Source organism: Taeniopygia guttata, chromosome Z (genome assembly GCF_048771995.1).
Source record: "Taeniopygia guttata chromosome Z, bTaeGut7.mat, whole genome shotgun sequence".
Taxonomy (NCBI): Eukaryota; Metazoa; Chordata; class Aves; order Passeriformes; family Estrildidae; genus Taeniopygia; species Taeniopygia guttata.
In genome coordinates, this window is record NC_133063.1 from 50,435,345 (window position 1) to 50,454,894 (window position 19,550).

The 19,550-nt window shown below is 38.4% G+C and overlaps 1 protein-coding gene across 4 annotated transcripts in view; it reads left to right on the plus strand.

Moving 5' to 3' along the window:
• The first annotated feature begins 553 nt into the window (after positions 1–553).
• Positions 554–19,550, plus strand: part of LOC105760857 (oncostatin-M-specific receptor subunit beta) — a 31,131-nt gene continuing 12,134 nt past the window's right edge. Inside the window, exons 1-10 of one of the 4 annotated variants that reach the window (XM_030258694.4) lie at positions 554–694; positions 923–1,121; positions 3,157–3,261; positions 6,144–6,240; positions 10,528–10,691; positions 12,202–12,361; positions 13,889–14,161; positions 14,749–14,875; positions 16,116–16,273; positions 18,241–18,377. In XM_030258694.4, the coding sequence (XP_030114554.1) occupies positions 6,168–6,240; positions 10,528–10,691; positions 12,202–12,361; positions 13,889–14,161; positions 14,749–14,875; positions 16,116–16,273; positions 18,241–18,377 (1,092 nt within the window). In that variant the 5' untranslated portion in view covers positions 554–694; positions 923–1,121; positions 3,157–3,261; positions 6,144–6,167. Of the gene's footprint in view, positions 695–922; positions 1,122–3,156; positions 3,262–6,143; positions 6,241–10,527; positions 10,692–12,201; positions 12,362–13,888; positions 14,162–14,748; positions 14,876–16,115; positions 16,274–18,240; positions 18,378–19,550 lie in introns of those variants that run through there. The other 3 variants (XM_030258693.4, XM_072922620.1, XM_072922619.1) reach the window with 3 other exon arrangements.

Sequence of the window (19,550 nt, forward strand, 5' to 3'; positions counted from 1 at the left end):
CTATACCACTCTGAATGAGGCCAGTCATATGGAGACCCACAACAGAAACCTGGTCAATTCCTGGTCTCCCTCCATGTTTTATGTAATTTTTTGGGGAGTGAACAGTTTGCTTTGCGAACCTAGCCTTAGCTGACGTAGCTTCTGCGAGGGATTTCCTCAGAGAGAGCTGCCTGCGGTGATGTGGCACCGCACCAGACTGGTTACGGCCCGGCCCCGAGCCCGCTGCGGGCACCTCCTCACTTGGCGGCCAGAGCGCCCCGCCCTGCCCCGGAGACACAGGGAGCGGGCGGCCAGGGCACCAGAGGTGAAGGCGGCCTGGGGACATCACTTCTGCCCGCTGGGGACTGGGCAGATCGGAACCTGTCCGTTCTCTGCCCTCTCGGTCCTCTCGGGCTACCCCTGCCCGTTCCCCGGCCCTGCCCGGCTCACCCCGGCCCCCGCAGCCCCGAGGCGCCTCGAGGAAGGGGCGGCCCGCGTTCTGCCTCTGGGAGCGCAGCCAAGGGAACGGGCCGCGCTTCCCGGAGCGGGGGAGAAAGTTCCGAGAAGCGGCTCACCCGGCCGCTCGAGGTGGGAGGAGTCGCCGCCCTGCCCGGGGAGGGGCGGCCGGCCGAGCCGCTTCCCGGCACGGAGTGAGGGGGCAGCCGAGCCGGAGACCCGGCTGGCTCGGCCGTGAGGGAGCTGCCGGCGGCTGCAGGTGAGTAACGCCGTGTCTCCCCGTCACGGCAGCTCCCGTTCTTTCAGCGAAGCCCCCTCTCCTCTCCGTCCGCGGACGTCCGTCCGCCCCGCTGAGGGGAGCTGTCTGCCCCGCTGACGAACACCCACCTCTCCACTCTGTTTTGAAGAGCGCTGTAGAGTTTTTACTTTGATTTTTAGCACTTCTGATGCCGTATCCACCCTTTGCCCGTTCTCCTGTGTTTTGCAGGCACCCTTCGTTACGGAGATGCAGGAGGGCTGGACCAGCGCCTCGTACAGCATCTCCGTTCTCCGGGAACCCGCCAGCATCGTCGCATACTGGTGAATTCAAGGTGCTTCATGACTGTCAAGTCTCCTCGGCTTTCAGGATGCCACTGCTTAGATACAGCATAAGAGCTGTTGAATTGACTTGAGCAAAAATTACCTAGGTGGGTAGCGGGTAAAATACCTTTTGGGATGAGGATGCTGCACCTGCCACCGGTGATTCGGGTTTGGTTTCAACATCGCTTGTGGCCACTGCTTCAAGAAGGTGTTGACTTGCTCAGAAATGCAAGCCCAGACCTTTAAATCCGGCATCATACAGAGAATGCTTGTTGCTCCTGCTTTCTTTTAAGCAGCTGAAATCTGTTACTTGATCTCAAGGCCGTTTAAGTAAACTAGAAAACATAAATTCTATTGTGGTTCCTGAAGCTTTTGGAGTTTGACTATTTTTGGCACAAAGTTTTGCCTCTCCTTTTATCTAAATTTTTCATGCATCGACCTAACTCCAGCACAGCAGACCAAATAATAATCCTAACAGAGTTACAAGAAAATAATGCTTGATAAAGAGCTTCTCTACAATTGCTGACATTTCATTTCTGATGGGGTAGGAGTAGTTTTACCAAGCTCATTGATTGCATTATAGTTTTAGATCCCATTTACCCCCTATTTCAACTGCTGGTTTGCTTGGATTCTTCTCTTTGTGAAAGTATGAAATACATATTTTTCTACTTTGGCAGAGCTTTTTAGAAAAGCAACAGCATCAAATGCATCAAAGAGCTTTCTGTTTATCAAAACATAAGAGATAAAACTACCCCTCAGCAGTCAAATCATTACATGTGTATCAGACCTTAATTATTGAAATTACTTTCTTTCTTATGCAGCCTTTTAAACTTGTTGCTCAGCCATTAAATTACAAAGGCTTATTAGGAGCTTTCAGTTTCTAATACACAGATATATTTTGTGTATTTTGTATAATTGAAACCACCTTCAAAATTGCTTGTGAGAAAAAAAAGCAAGAACAGGGACTAAAGGAAAGATTCATCCACTTCAGAATGTGATATCTCAGATATTAATTTTATTTTTAGCATTCAGGATTGTTGACAATCAAATTTTCAATCTTCTATATAGAGTGTGATTTTTGTTTTCAGAAAGGAACAATTTAGCTGGAATGTTTTAGGAGACACTACTTTACCAATGCTCCATAGCTTCCTGATGGCTTGTCAGGTCTCCCTGTTTGAAGAAAACTGCCTTAGCTGGATATTAGCTCTGCACTGTTGATTTTGCAAAGGAGCGGTTGGGAATTGCAGAAATCAGGAGAGAAGATGCACTCAGTGTTGTAGAGTCCTTGTACAAATCATTGACTTCGGGACTTCCAGCTGCTTTTGACAGTTATATAGTGATCTCTTCATTTAGGATACAAAAAAACACATTGGGAGGATTAGTTAGCCTACCTGTGCTCTTACTTTCTAGGGGTGCCTCTGTGTAGGCTGTGGATAGAGTTTATTAGATTTTAGCACTAAAATGTCACCTATGTTATCATCTTGTGTTGTGTGGTAGAAACTTGGATTGTTATTCTGATCCTCTGTTAGTTTATGAAGTAGAGGGAATAAAAGCATAGAATGAAGAGGGTTATGTATTACCACACAACATTTTGTTGCACTGACAGTCTTCTTCCATGTCTGGTTTAGAAAAACTTGTTCAGTCCGTGGTGTTCATGAGCTGGTATCCATACCTAATAAAGTACTCTCCATTAAATAGATGAAGTATTCTGCAACTTCTGCAACTAAAAACATTTATTTTCTCAGCCTGTGTACATGCTCAGGTTCATTTATGGATTTGGCTTGTGCCTGGCAGCTATTTTAAATAAGCAAAGCAAAGGGCACTAAGAAAACAAAGTTGTATTAAGTATGGTTTGAAATATTTTCCTTTAGGAAGTTTGTTACAAAACAGATTAACTCTGCAATCAGCTTTGACTAGATGTTCTTAGCAGGGGCCTCCTTTCCTGACACACACAGGTGTTTTAGGTGCTGCAACAGTAGGTGCACGGTGTAGCTCAAACTCCCAGTCGATTGAATTTTGGTGCTTCAGTGACTTTGAAGTGGTGTTTGATGAAGTGTTAGTCTTTGGTGTCTTTACTAGGTAAATAATGAGAATGTCTTTTTAATTTCATGCATGGCATCACAAAAACATTGGATTGGACAGGACTGTAAGCCAGCCTTTAGCTCTGAAGGAGAAACAGTCTACCTGGAGATATTTATTTGAAATATTCACAGACCATCTACTTAAGGAAATTTCAGTTTCTCAAAGGTAATTTACTCCTGTGCTCTCTTCACTTCTTGAGTGACTTCTCTTTAATAGTGTTTAATCTGAACAATTCCTGTTGCTGTTGAATATTATTTCAATTGCTGTCAGTTCTCCAAAATAATTCTGTTCTATTGAAATATCTATCAGTGCTGACTAATTTCAAGTTAGGCAGGGGAGTCCTAAATCCCTCTGCATCAGTTTTGTCACATCCCAGGTTACATTTTTCCAATAGGACAATTATAATTAGACTATGAAGGTGTGATTAAAAAAAAAACCAAAAACAAAAAAAAACACCACAACAACAAAAAATCCAAACAAATAAAACAAAAACAAAAAAACAACTAGTGTTTTAGCCTGCAGACTGACAAAACCAAGCAAGTCTGCTTTATTTCCCCTAGAGAATTTGAGTTTTTGAAAGAATGGAAAGAATGTATGCTAAAAATGAAAGATTTATTACTCAGTTAGCTTCTGTAGTCCTGACAGATCATTTTGTGCCAAACTGACTTCAACTTGCTATTCACCATCTCCCCTTTTCTAGCTACCTGTCTTAGTTTCATTCGTTGTTCTATTTTCACTTTTGGCAAGGATGTTGTTAATCTATTACCATAATTTTGCTGTTGTTGCTTTTTTAAAAATTTATTTATTAAATTGGTAATGTATGTTGTAGAACTCTAGCCAAGACACAGACTTATAAATGATGATTTTATAAAAGTACTTAATTATTGATGAAAGTGCTTGACATTTGTTGGTGGTAATTATTATGTGTGATTACTTTGTTAGTCAGAGGCAGATGTTTCTGAATAAAGAGGATTTAATTCAAAACATTGCTTTTATACTAAGGACCTTTTTCATATTAAGGAATTATCTTTTCTCAACTACTTTTTCATTTATTTGAAATTACTTCATATTCTCTTTTGTTAGAGAATTCTAGGACTTTTCTCATGAAAACCAGTTTGTTACCTACAATTGCACGTATTACCACAATTTATTTATTATGCACTATTAAGCTAGATTACTAACATACCGAATAGTGAAAACCAGTGTCACTATCCAAAATATGATTGTATTCTGGTAATCCTTATTAAATTACAATATGGTAGCATAAGGCTTTGGCATCAATAAAAGTGATCTGGGCTGTGCCATTAGTGAGCTGGTGGTGTAAATGATTTGAGCTAGATAATTAAATTAGACATCGATTTCATGACAATAGTTGAGAATGGTTCTTGAGAGCATAAAAAAAGTTTGGATTTATTTTCCAAATAAGAAGTAACTTAATCAAATAGTCTTAATATGTCGATATTCCACAGTACTTTCCCACTGTTTTTAATATTGGATTTAAATGATTCATAACCCATGTGGCAAAGTTTGTACATCCAACCCTAAAGATATTTACAAAATTAGGAGTCTTGCAGGGTCAGATTTTCATCATGCTGATATAATTACGTCTTCTCTCTATTGTCTTGTTTATTCCAGACAATACATAACAAATTATTTTCACTTTTAGGTGCTAAAAAATCCTTGGAAAATCTAGGAAAAAAAAAAAAAAGATTTCCCTAAATCAGTTTTTGGAATAGTCTAATAGTTGCATGTGAATTTGGCCTAGCTTCTCAAAAATATTTAGATTCTTCATATATGATGATCTTAGTGTTATATAAATACTTCTGAGGATATTTGTTTAGTGGCAGGAAAGACTGCAGAAGCTTATGCATTAGGCAAGACAACACTCAGCTGCTAAATATGGGGGCCTGCATGTGAAGCATTTGCGTTCACAAGGAGAAGTTTGGGCACACTCAAAACCATTTAATTTAATTAAACTTATTACACTTAAGAGTCTGCATCTCTGAGGAATTAAATCAGAAGTTTTCTGCTAGAAATAAATTCTGTAGTGAATTCCTTGCCCTTCTGAAATCTGTAAATGTTCTGTCCTTAGCTTTAGTGAAGGCAGGTCTTTTGTGTTATCTCCTTCTAAGCAGTTGCAATGTCTGTTATGGAAGTAGTGATAGAAGACTTTCAGTATTCTGCACAGCTTCAGAAATGTAAAATGTACAAGTTTTACGTTTAAGATAGCTGTATCCATTGTCCTCTTCCTGTTGTTTGTGCTCCCTGTACCCTCTTTGCCAGAGAGCTTTAACCATACTACAGCTTGATGTTTAGCTTTCCCTTCAGCACTGGGGAATTTGCAAGTGATTCACGTCTTCTGAAACCTAATGTACAGTCAGTCCTTCAGTCCTTCATGGTCCTCTATGCAAGTCCAAGAGCTTCATCCTGGCACAGTGAAAGCTGTAAATGGAATGAAAGATAGAGCTCTGTGGTTCTTGAGATGACAGTCCATCTGGGAATGGAACTTGCTAAGACTTGATATGTGTTTTTAAACTCCAGTCTAACTAAAGCCCTCCATATATAGTGTCCTGGGTGCTAACAGAGGAGTTGGCTGGATTCATCAGTCAGACTGTAGGTGGGGCAGAAATCACAAGGTGTTTTGCACCTTTAATACTCTTTTCCCCTTGTTAGGATGGATATCTTCTAACTTGTGCGGGAAGAAAGCCAAAGTATATTAGGACAAACTTCTACGTCAATATTTATTTGAAATAAGTGGATTAAAAACTTTAAAGATATTGTGTGATCTTTTTGTTTAGACTCAATTGAACTTTTTGACTATAAGGTACTTTTTTGTAACTAGGTCCTAAAAACAAGAGGTTTACTTTTTTCATTCCTTATCTCTTTGTGCGTTCTTCCTGAATCTCTCTTAAGCTTCCTGGAGTCTGTGTGATTGGATTTTTATTCATTCATTCTTAAATATAGTAATATTATCTGGACTATTGTTTGGCATGTCGCATTTGTCCTGAAAGAAACAAATAAATAAAAATGTTTTCTTTGCTCTTAAGTCTTATGGAGGAAAAGGCAGACGAATGATGAATCAGTTCATGATTCTGGCAGTACTGCTCCCCCTGAGGATGTGCTACACTGCATACTCACAGCAAGGTAAATGATTTTTTTTTTTTATGTGGAAGCAGTCTACAGCAACTGAAGCTTTCAGTTTGCTGATTTGTAAGTCTCTGATCAAGCAACATGTCACACATTTAATCAAATTATTCTCTTTGGTAAGGTGATGGAGCAACTTTTATTATTACCTTTTGTGACCCCATTATGCAAAATTGCCTGTTGAATCAGCAACTTGTAATGATATGAAGCCAAGGTGTATTTATTTATTTTCTCATCCTCTTTCTCCTATCATCTGTACTGCCACATAAAATAATTTATTTCCTCTTTGACAACTTCTGTGGGGTTTTTTATTTCTTTCCTTTCTTTTTTTGTCTCATCTCTGAAAACTTTAGCATTTCTGTTGGCTCTTTTCTGATTGTGCCACAAGATTCCATGACCAGATTTTTATTTTTTACACTTCACATACTCATCCAATACAAATACAGAAAGAAAATATGCATATTTTAAGGGGAAAGAGTTGAGTATAATGATAACTTTAATGCTGTGTGTTTTAAGGTAAAAAATACTTGTGTACTTGCTGCCAGCATTTAGTATGTCTCCATTAAAATCAAAAAGAAAATTCTTAATTGCCCTTGCTGTGACCACCACTAAAAAGGCAGATGTTACCAAGCTCTAGTCTGCATTATGGAAATTTTATTGCCCTTTTTAAGTTGGTGAAGAAAGCAGAGAGATGTTTGGGTTTTCAAAAATATATTTATTATCATACTGAAGGGGCAATATATCTCTTTCAGACATTTTTTCTCTCTTCAACCTTGAAATTCATATGTTCACACACCACTCACCCAAGTCCAGTTTTGAGATTATTACTAGGGCTCCTAGAATGGCAAAACTTTGTAATGCTGGCAAGTCCGGACAGTTACTTCATTACAGTAACTTAGTCACTTGTTTTCACTTGCAATTTTTCAGGAATAAAATTAGCGTCTGTTAATCATAACTATTCACATAGTCTTGAGTTAGCTTGCAAGTTAGAACAAGTCTTAAGATGCCTCAATCACTTAATTTTGCTATAAGAGAATATTGTAACTGTGAATGCTGCAAATACTTTCACATGTTAAAACTACACTACAAAATTCTTTATTACCTACTTTGTAAGTTGGTGGTCATCAACATTTTGGATATATCCTTAACTATGTTGTTTCTTCCATTTTTTAGTGCTGTGCATAAGCTCCAACTGATGATCTAGACTGTTTTATGCCAAATTCTGTAGAAAACAAAATAGTGTAGGGTGTGAAGTGATATGTTGTCTAGCTGAAGAGAGATAGTGGAGGGGCACTTGTACACATGGAGGAAAAACAGAAACTAATAAGACCTTAGCAGTTCTTTTAGCAAGCTAATTAGGTGTGGCAGGTGGATGTATTCTTTATGGCAAGAAAAGGGATGATATTTTCATTTGGACAAAAAGAAACAGATGCAGAGAGGAGATGCTGGCTCATCATCAATGCAGTACGCATAATAGTGACACTTGCAATTATAATTTGCTAGAAAAAGAGCAGAAAGAGGATAAGGAAATTCAGAAGATATGCAGAAGTTTCTTTTAATGGTGCACCCTGATAAAGAAAGGGGTTTCTGCCAACTGGCCGGCTTTTCTTTCAGGTGTATTTATTCTTTCCCTGGACCCTTACTTTGTGCCATTGAATTTCATTGAGAGACTAGCAGGGTCCTTTCCTTCCCCCAGTTCCTTTCTTCCTCTGTTGCTTCAGCAGTTCAGACAGAAAAAAACAGTAGAAAATAACAAGGCCCAGAGTTCTAGATCATCTTGTGAATGTGAAATGAGATCCCTCAAGAGATTTGGTACACGGTGCTTCAGGTAAATGGGTAGTGAACATACAAGAATACTGGAGACATTACAGTTAATTCTTTAGCATAAGTAGGATTTTAACAGTGTTTATCTTGTGTTGATGGTGAAGGTCTGGAAAATGTGGGAAAATGAAGTGTGTTTTGTCCTATCTTCACAAAATAAAGTGATACTCCACTTCCACTGTTGAGTTTATGAATCATTGTGTTGTTTTGGTTGTTCTGGCTCCTTGCCTAGTCAGTTGTTGGCAGTGAAGTTAATAATATTTCTTTTTTCCAGTAAAACCTAAAATTGATGCTCTGTCATCGTTCAGTGAAATTTACGCCCAAGTGTTCTACATTGTTTATTTACTTTCAGACAATAATTACCATAGGTACTGGGTTTCCTTATGGCAGTATAAAACTGAAGCCCATAGTTTTTCAAAGGCTGCTGTGAAGCGGCAGATACGCTTTTTAAGGACCATGTCATTACCATAGCCAAAAAGGAATCTTATTTCTGCATGTGAAACATTTTGCACTTACCATGCAAAGACATTAAGACTGTGAATTCTGCTTTCATGTAAATTTACATGTTAATAATTGCATAGTAATTATATATTAAGATTGCAGTGAGACTTTATACAAGGTGTGTTGCATATATTTCTTTCTCCAAAACACTTGAAGATACCGTAGTCCTGGTTCTAAGACCATATGTTTGAACAGTAAAACTTGATTTGTTCTCCAAGTTTATCTGAAGATGCTCATACCAGTAGTTTTCTCTAGATGGAAAGCATATGGTTTTCATTTTGCTCTGACTTTTAGTACCCTTGAAAATCGAATAGGCTAAAAATATCCCAACAGATTTTCTGGATGATTTGCTAAAAGAGAATCCTTTGTTCAGCAGTTTTTAATAACTTTGTACCTTTTTTCCTCCATATATTCTTTAATTATAGTCTGTACTTATATAAACAACAGAGTTGTGTCAGTGTCTGTAGTCTCATAATAAATAAATATGCTTATAAAGTTTTATTTGCTTCCTTTGATTGACCTGAGATTGTTATAACTGCTGCTTCTCTTGAGTCTTTTGTTCCTTTCTCCTATTGTAAAAATCCCTGTGTTGGAAAACTGCTGCACAGAGGTTAGGGTAATGCAGCTACTCCAGGATAAATTGCAGAATTATTTGGGTACATGATGGCTACCAGAAGCATCTATCAAAATGTAGATTCTCAGTCCAAATCTCCTGAATTCTTGTGTTTCTGCGAGTGATACATGGCGAAAGTGTCAGGTAGTCCAGTGAGCGAAGTGTATCTAGGGGACAGGATGGAGGTGGCAGTTTTGTAAGGGGCTGCTGACGTTACTCAATCCATCGTGTCCCTGATGATTCTGGCCGTAATGTATCAGGAATGCACAGAATGCATTCTATTTTATTAAAAGGTGTAGCTATTTTTGTGTCTTTTTTTCTGTGTCTTGGTTAGGATAAACATTCTGACCTTGTCCTTTTGTAACAAGCAGAAGCACCTTGGAAAGCACCTGTGGCAAAAGAAAAAGCCTAGTTACTCAGACAGTTCATCTCCCTGGCTTCATTAACAATCAGATCAAATTTAGGGGGTTTATGTTTGTTTAGTTTTCAGGAAGTAGAGAATTGACAAATCAGTGAGTGATATATTTCATTTCTTCCAACAGTTAGGGTTTTTAGGGAGGGGTCACAAAGGAATCATCTAAAAAGAGGAACCACTTAGAGGGTTATTTGTACTTCTCCACAGAACAATCTTGCAGGGCCTTTTATTTCCCAACACCAAAAGGGACTTCTGTCTGACTTTTAAACTTTGCTTTATCATGTCATTGTCTAGAATTAAATCCATACCAAGAGAAGTATGCAAGTGCCATTAGAGCTAGGTGTCTAATTCCAGCAGAAGAATCCATGGCCATGACCAAAGCTTTGTGTAGAGCAAACAGGAATGCACTTAATGCTAGACTATGATCTAAGCCAGCTACTGAGGGAAATCCTTATCCTATTCTGTTAAAATAATGGTTTTGCATGAACTCGTTTAGTCTGTATTATGTCAGAGATCAAAACTGAGCCCAGAGTTTCTACCCCAGTGATATAAAGGCTTGCTGGGGTTTGGGATTTTTTGGGATTTAGTCCTTCTTAATACATTATGTTGTTCCTCTTCATAAGATTATGAAGGTATTGGTCTGTACTCCCATAAAACAGCTAGTAAATTGAGAGCATAAAGAAATTAAACAGCATACCAAATGTCATGGTGAGGAGCTATTGAATAGATTAAGGAACCTCATTTTAACCTGTTGATTCCTTAAGAAGATGACTTATCTTCCTTTTTGTCATCATCAGCATAGGTCCTGATCACTTACTTTTTTTTCCTTCAGAACCATCTGGTGTGAAACCTATTTTACCTCTAACCACCGTTTTTTCAAATCTGCTTTTTAACTGAACTAGACAGTAATATTTTTGTGCCCTTTTTCTGCTCCTAGAATCTGATGTGTTTCCAGTAACATACCTTAACGTTTCCAAGGATTTGGATCTTCAACGGCTGCTGGTGGAATGGGATGTTGTCAAGTCAGCACATGATGCTGAGTTGGCAATATCTTTTGAGATACAAGTCTGTCGAACTGATGAAGCTACTACTGTGTGGACAGTAAGTGTACTTAGAAGAGAAGTGTACTAGTCATTTACAGTGATGGAAGATGTAGTTACGTCTCTTTGTAAACTCCCTGTCCTAATAGTTTTCCTTAGTGTCTGAACCAGCAACATTTTCTGAAGAGGAGATCACCCAAATAACAGGCTTAGGCCTGTTCTGGGTGTTTTTCTGCTTGTGACTTCTGTATGGGAGCAGACTCCAAAGAGACTTTTAGAACTTAAACTGAAAAATTGCACTAGCTCGTTTAGAGTTGCTATTTGTCAGAAAGTACATAAAACAGACAAAGTCTTACTTTTCTGAAATCAGGGATCAATAAAATAAAATAGGCATTGTTATAAATCACAGCTTACTTTGATCACCCTAGTTGGTGGTGTTTTGTCTCTGAGTATGAAGAACCACATCTTCACTGCAAATGAGTTCTATGCAGTTCTGAAGATTTTTACCCCTTTAATATGCTGGATAGGATTTTTATCCCAATGAGTAGATCTCACCCTGAAGTCAGTAACTGGGGCCATATAGATACAAACAATTAAGGTTTAGGTTTTTTGAAGTGTCCTTCGACAAATTCTTATTAACTTATTGGAAGGAAGTAAAAGTGTTTCAAATCCAGGGATGTAGTCCGTTCTGTTTGTTCGTAATAAACATGACAAGTTACTTTGGATGTCACTACCATACAGGAATATATTTACTTCTGTGTTTTTCTGATGTATGTGTACCAATAAAGAAGCTCTGTGAGTCTGCTTATACCAAAGCATGGACAGCCTATAACTTCTAGAGCTGTAGCCACGTTCCTCAGGGCTATAACTGAGAAATTAAATTTTGAACTGATGGCAGAATTTTTCTCAGAGCAGTGGTAATATGAAAGTGCAGGTGTTGCTGATGGAAAGCAGTACCGGGGAGAAGTTCTCTACGGCTCAGTGTGAGTCACAGCTTTGGCACAAATCATATGAGCAGCACAGATCTATAGACTGAGAATCTAGTGTGGTTGCTGTAAGTACTAAAACATGTAGAATGATAGAATCTCAAAGGTTGGAAAAATTCTATAGGGTCATTGAGTCCAGCTGTTGACCCAGCACTTCCAAGTCCACACTAAACCACATCTCTAAATGCTGAATTCACACATCTTTTAAGTCACTCTAGGGCTGGTGACTCCACCACAGGGATATGTAACCCAGGGCATTAGGATGCATTTGTAGGCAGCAGCTTATGAAATAGCAGACATAAATAACCTGCAGAGAGTCTCTGAGAGCAAATCCATGTCATGAGAAGCAGGGTCTTACTCCCGAATATATCAGCACATCAGTCACTCCACCACTGCTAGCACAGATCTGTAAGCAGTTGATTAGCTGACTAGTTACTTAGTGTGAGATCACGTGTAGCTAGTAGAGTTTCAGACATTCATTTTCAGAAGCATTTTTCTCCTTTCAGCTTTCCTGCTGTTTTTGATTATATTTTCAAATTTTCATGTTGCTGTATTTTCAGTACTTTGCCTTACTGCTCTTTGTAGGAATTTCAAAATGTCACGCTTGATAAACTGGGAAAGCCTCTTCATTGGACATGGGACTCAGATATACCTTTGGAGTGTATGTCACATGCTGTGAGGATCAGGAGCAAGGCCAAAACATCAAAAATCTGGAGTCAGTGGAGTTTGTGGGAGTCTCTTCCGGGTAAGCAAAACAAGACTTTGTAATATTGGGGTTTTGTTTCAAGTATAAAACTAGTTTGTAATTCACCAGTGAATGTAACCACGGAGGACAGTTCAGGAGAGATGGCATCACACCAAGAATCCATATGCTCTAAGCACTAGCCAGTTCCTTATATTTTGCCAGCAATAATAGAAGTGCTTCAGGCATTGCTATAATTTGCAGAATATCTCCCTAGTCAAAAGTTTTAGAGCTATTTTTTTTTTACACACATTAAAACAATGTAGTAGATGAAGTGACATGGGATCTTGGATAGGCACATCCTTGGCCCAGACTCAGGGAAACAAGGAGAAGCACAGAGCAAGCGGCTGCATGATCTGATGAATGTGTGTTTTTTGTCTGGGATTCATAGCTTGAATTGGTATTACAGAAGCAGAGAGAAAGGAGCAATTCAGCTCCTTATTTCACTTGGAAGGAATGTCTTCTGAATTATATGAGAATAAACCAGGGAGTGAACCAATAATGTAATTAATGACATCACAAAATTCATCTTTATTTTGGATTATCATGTCTTACTAAAGCAGTTTGGTTTCCAGAGAATCTTGTTTAAACAAAATATGCAACTACTTTAGAAAACATGACTCTAGTGATTTTATAATGAAACACTCATTTGGAGCAGCAAAGGCTTTTAGATATTGGAGGTATCATGTCTCCAACAGAAGAGGCATCACAGATGTTCATACTTGGATTGTGACACTCATCTCTCTGTTGTTATATAATGGGCAGTAAGATGCAAGATTCTTTTTTTGTCCCACTGTCTTCTCAGTCTTTGAGATCTTATTTTTTTCAGTTACAAGTGGATGTGGTACAAAAATACTTTCTTGGTCACAAACTGATCCCACATAACAGACCTGATTTAGAGCTCTCTGAAAGGTAGTAACCTGTCATCAGGTTTCTGGATCAGATTCTTGACAGCAGATTTTACCCATGCAATATGTGTAAAAAGTTGTGAGTCACTTAAATTCCACTAACGTTCCCATCCAGCAAGCAGTCCAACATAGAAAGCTATGGGAGTCTCATTCCAAGTTGATTATCCCCTTGATCTGATTCAGTCAATGTTGACTCCTCTTAGCTGAGCTCTGCATGACCATGATGTTTTTGTAGCCCCCTACCACAAGTCTTCAAGACCAGGTGTTCTGGATATAAGCAACAGTGTCTGCATAGGAGAAGGAGGTGGTGTTCCTTTGTAAAGAGAATTCTTGACATAACACTTTTGATTTCCTCTAAGTGAAAGGAAGTAAAACAGATTTAGTCTCTTAGGTAGTTTGTTGGACTACATTACATGTTTATGAGTTTAAGAGAAAGGTATTATTACATGTGAAATTCACCTCTGTATTCAGAAGAATACTAAATAAGAGTCTATGAATGGATAATATAACATTAGCAATTTCTTCTGGAAATGCTTAGTTTTGTGTTCTGGCTGAGGGCTGTTGCCTTGAGCAGATTTTGATTTTTTTTTTTTTTTTTTTTTTTTTTTTTTTTGATTTGCAGGTCTGGACACTTCAAATAGAAGTGGGCCACAAATCTTTCCAAAAGAAAAAATTTTAGCAGAAGGCTCTGATATTACTCTTTGCTGCATAGGAGGGAAAGGTCGAACCATTAAGGAATTCTCTGTATTCCCAGCTGTTGATGTTTTCAAGCACACAAACAGTCAAGTCAGACTTCTCACTGTAGAAAATCTGTCGCATGACAAAGGATCTAACATTCATGTCTACTGTTTTGATGAGGATAAACGGTCACATGAAGCAGCTTTCTTTGTGGGTAGTAAGTGAATACATTTTACAGTTTTATTTTCTTCTTGTTATTAACTCAAGAATGACTGTAAAAAAAATAGATGGGGGAAAAAAGCTTGCTGTAAGTTATTATGCTCTTGTCATGTCTGTCTGAACTCCATCTGACTTCAGATTTGTAAATTTATAGAGAGAAAACAGGAAAGAATAGCATAAAATTAATTGACCCTATGACAGGTGGTTGATTCATAAACATACCCACCCATTTAGGAGTTCAGCTTCCTTGTCTGTGTGCATGTGGTAAAAACTCAGCACAGTCTCGTTTTCAAAGGCCAATAGCAATTTTTAAGGATAGAAAAGAGTACAGATTGAATAAATGAATGGATGAGTATTAAAAAAAGATAATGCAGTATAAAAGTGTTTGATTGCTATTGACTCATGGTATTGTCTTGACTATCTCTGCAGAGTGGCCAGTGAATAACTGTAATTTCAGTAATAGCATCTATAATAAACCAGACTTTGTACTTATCCATTTTCTAGCTTGTTAATGTATTAAAAAGGTTGATGAGTTTTGCCTTGACTGCCATGATGGGGTTTTTTTTGGTTATTTTGTCTGATAAGAACCACCTGATACACCTAAAGATTTTTCCTGCCAAACTCAAGACATGAAAAGAGTAACATGTACTTGGAGAGATCAAGAGACCTATCTCTACGGAGAGAATTCACCACAATACACATTGTCTAAAACGTAAGTCTCATTGTTGTATTAACTCTGATCTGTGCTTACCAGTCACCTTCTTTCCTTCTTTCCCTTAGAATCTGTGGATTTGTTGTTGTAATTAGCTGCTTACCTTTTTTCCACCTCACTGATCACTTATTTAACAAAGCTTGAGCAGTGCTGAACTGCTCTGAATCAGACTGGCTATAACAAAGTTGGTAGTCCTTTAGGTCAAGTTCTGCCTGATAAAGCTTATTCTAACCATTCTTTTGAGTTAGTAAGTTTGGATATTGTTCTGTAGATATCAAGACACCCTGAAATCAGGATGTAGTAACTTAAAAGTATAACATAATTATTGAGTAGCACACACAACAGATAACTGGGATCTGATCAGCTGGTAGGCTGAGTATTAGTGTGGTCATGATCCATTGGCACAAATGCTGACTTAGACTGAGTACTCTGCCTGATTAACTTCCCTAGTTATTTTCCTTTAGGATTTTAGAGCTTTAGATGTTGATGTTATCCTTATTGAATCCTTGAGCCACTGACAATCCTATCTCAAATGTCCTTCTTGTGTCTGTAATTTCTGTAGTTTCAGCTGGCTTTTTTACTTAAAAAAAAATCTGTAGACTTTCTCATAGCTCTTCTTAGCAGTCTGAGTCAAGGCAACACAGCTGTGGGATATCAGACACGGCCCTTGCATGTGGAGAGGGACTTTACAGCAAGGTCTGCAGAGAAAGGGAAACTCATAAAGTGGGACAGAGGCCTAAAAATCACAACAAACTTTCAACAAAAGATCTCAGCAGAAAACAGGCCAGCATTGCATATACCTTCCTTGCCTCTGCATCATTCACTTCCATTAGGGTACTGGGATACTGATTTAAAAATGGAAGGTTAGAAGATGCACTTCAAGGTGCAGTTGAAATTACAACTTCATTTAAAAGCTTAATGGTAAACATGTAAATTTTTTAAATCTTGGTAAATAAGTCACTGGTTTAGACTATCCATAAGTAAGTTTCTAAAAGCAATGTAGCTGTATCCTAAAAAAACAAACCTGGATTTCAAAAGAAACTTTTTTTAAAGAGTTTTTGTATTCATCGTACTTCAGGGTAAAGAAAAGAAGTGTGTGGCTTCTTCTATAAGACCCCTCAGCCTTATATTTTATGATGCTATATTCTAGCTGGACATCAGAAACTTCCAAGATCTATGTTGATGATATATTATGGACAACTCTCTTTGCCTCTCTCCTACCTCTCACTTTCTTTGATAGGTCATCCCAGAAAACAGCTCTGTGCAAAGCAACTTGTTCTAAGCAGTGTTCATGCTCTTGGAATATAGGCCAGCAGCGGATCTGGAATGTCACAGTGACTGTGGAAAACCCACTGGGAAAGAAAACTGCCACAGATGTTTTTGATGTAGATCACAGACGTAAGGGTTTTTTCCATACCTTTTTTTCTGGTCTTTCTGAGATTGATACTTCTGTGCCCTGGTCTGAAGTATGGAAGTCCTTGATTTTTATCTTCCCAGTTTAATTTCTTATCTGTCCCTGTGCTACAGTTATCTGCTCTCTCTTCAGTTTCACCTTTGGGAAGTTGTGTATGAACAGTAGAAAATAGCTTTACTCCAAACATCAGATTTGGTAATTGGAATTACCCCTTAATGTTTTGAAATCTGCTGCTTTGCTGAAGCTGGTTAATGGAATAGAAAACAAAATGATACAAGGATATAAAATGGGATATTTAAGCAAAATATCTGTGTAGGTTACTTGGGAATTGATATGATACGAGATGTGATACATGTGTAGGAGTTATTGCTGGGAAAGAAGTTATGGTGCTAATCTGCTTTTGGTCCTAATATGGGACAGTAACCTCCACTGTGCTACTGTAAGGGAGGAAAAGTAGTTCATCAGTGACAAGAGGCAGGTTATTCTCTAAGTGTCTAATGGCTGTGGTTCTTTGTTCCCTAGTAGTTATATCCTTTATCTCAGTATGCCCCGGGTCCCCTAAGCTTCTTCCTACTCTTGCCTCAAAACATCAGGGTGTTTCTTCAGTCTCCAGCAGTATTTCCAGTTCTCCTTGAATCTTCTTCAGTGTTCCCCAAGTCCTGTGGCTGCCCAGCCTGTTTGAAGAAGCAGGAGGCAACATGTGCAGCTCAGGAGCTGACAGGACAATGGATGGCCTAGGAGGTTGTTGGTGTAACTGCTGCACCCTGGCACTGCTTCCTTCCTCAGAGGCATTGCTGACAGTTTTGCAAGCCACGCTTTTTTATATGAAGAAACTAACGTTAAATGTCTGTGTCTGATTTGTCTCAAGAGAGGCATGAGAATTCTAAAATTTGATTACCTGATTGTTCGGAAGTGGAAGAAATAGGTCAAGAAAGTGGAGGAGTAAACTGACAGGTTGTATGTAGGGAGACAATACAATGTCATAAACTCAGTTTTCATGGGAAGTCAGGCTAGAATAGTTTACATTCAATGTGATAAGTACATTAAAATTTACTACAATATTATTTTTCTGGTCCTAATGATAGTTGCAAGTTAAAGAAATTTTGTATAATATGTGTGATGAGTTAAGCTTTTAAATAGTGCTTCCTGTAAAATCCTTCATTTTTTCTCTGATCCTGCAAATATTTACATTAGGATTTTCTTTCTTAAAGGGTGACAGTAAGTAAAGGAAAATGTAAATCCATTGTTTCCAATTCTAGCATATGCTAGTTCAGACCTTCTATATCAAATACAAACTCTTTCAAGTGTGAAAGTCCTCAAGTTGTATTTCATGGAGTGGTGTAATTCAATCATGTGAAGTTTCAGGATAAATGGCCAAGGGTGTAAGCATTACCCCTCACCTGCATTGCATTCCTCACTATTGTATTGGTAATAAGGGAGAGTCTGAGATTTACTTCACTTGCTGAATACTCTTACTCTTACATGGCAGTAAAGAATCTCTGAAATCTTTTGGAAGAAGTAGCATTGTCACTGTTTGCTGGAGGATAACTACTGACAGGAGTCAATGTTAGAGTTGTGAATAAAATTGTTGTCAAAGAGGTCCAATTCTGTGGTGTAGAAATGTGTCAAATGTTACCATATTATATCATGGTAGCTTCTGCCAGGCCCTGAATTAGAGAATTTTAATGGTTTGAAATTAATGTTTCTCTTCCTTTTATCCATGATGTTTTAAAACATTTCTAAGTAGCACAAGGGGATTTTTAAACTTTGTGCAACATTTACTTGCATTTACATTCTGAAATGAAGTTTTATAATTTATATGTGTTTCTTCTAGATAAGGAGAAAAATCTCTATTTTTTAATTTGCTTTTACTACGCAGCTAAAATATCTTAATATACTATTGCATGTATTTTATGTTTTGAAACAGCTAACTCAGATTTTCCATTGGCAGTGTATCCCACTGCACCTTTTCAGGTTTGGGAAGATTGTACAGATACAGAAATGACATTACACTGGAATTATGAAAACAATGAAATTGAACTCTTTTGTCAGACTGAAGTGCTCCAACCTGATGGAAAAGTAGAACTGGTATGAAACCTGAATTTCCTAAACAAAAATATAGTGAGGATCTCTCTGATGTGATTAAAAAATAAGTCCCCAGCAATACCAATGCATTATAAATCTTGTGAGCATGTCGATTTGTCTGTTTTCTGGATTTGTTTGCTTCCCAAGCTCTACACTGATTATGCAGTCCATGTGGGCAGCCACTATTTGCTCTAATTCTCACTCCAAGTACTGCCTGTACCCTGGCAGAAGTATGTGGTATGACTGGTCTGACTATGTCGCTCAGTGCTTTGCTGAATGGGTTCTGAGATTTGTTGAAGTTAATGAAAACACTAAAGGGCCTAATAATTCTTAAGTTGTATAATACATAATATATATATGTATTAGCTACTGGCAATCTTGATTTGTTTTTATTGCTCATGCCATTTCACACATGCCATTTCAGAGCAGTGTTGAAGGTTTCTTTTGTATCAGTCCAAGTTTTTTCTGTGTGCTAGTGATTGTAGTTGATGGTAGAGAGTCTTGTTTCCAGTGGTGGAATCCCAGAACAGTGTTTCTTCCCTTCCTCTTCAATCTCTTTGAAGCTTATTTGACTAGATTCCTTATTTTTTTCCACCTCTTCCACAAATGGTGAGCTTGATGGACTCTTTGCCTGTTTACTGTCACCTCTCTATAGCTCTTTTCTTAGAAGGCAGTTTGCCTCTAGCACATTAAAACGGTGCAGTGCAGATCACAGTCAAGCTGCGTTCTGTCTTTATTGTAGCTTAGGATTGTAGGTGTCAATCAAGTGACCACTGCAGTTGGCCATTGCAGGAGACAGTTTTGAGAAGAGGCTGGCTTCTTGATTGTTACCAGAAGTCACTCTGTCTCTTAGGAGAGAGTGAGGTAAAGGCTAGGAAAAAAACATGGAAAGAGAAGATGGCTGTAGATTACTCTGCATAGATGTGGAACAACATCCTACTTTTGTATGAAGTAATAGCCGAAGACTCTATGAGACCAAGATTTTAGTAAATTCCCTCCTGGATGTAAAAAGTACTCAGGTGGAGGGTTCTGAATATCTCAGACAGTTACACAGAGGTGCTTCCAGCCTTCTTTTTGAATCTCCCACTGTTTTGACCTTGTATATTATTGGCTTTTTTTTTGATTGTGGTTCCATGACTATCTTTCCCAAGTGATGCTTAACTGTCTCTTGCAGGG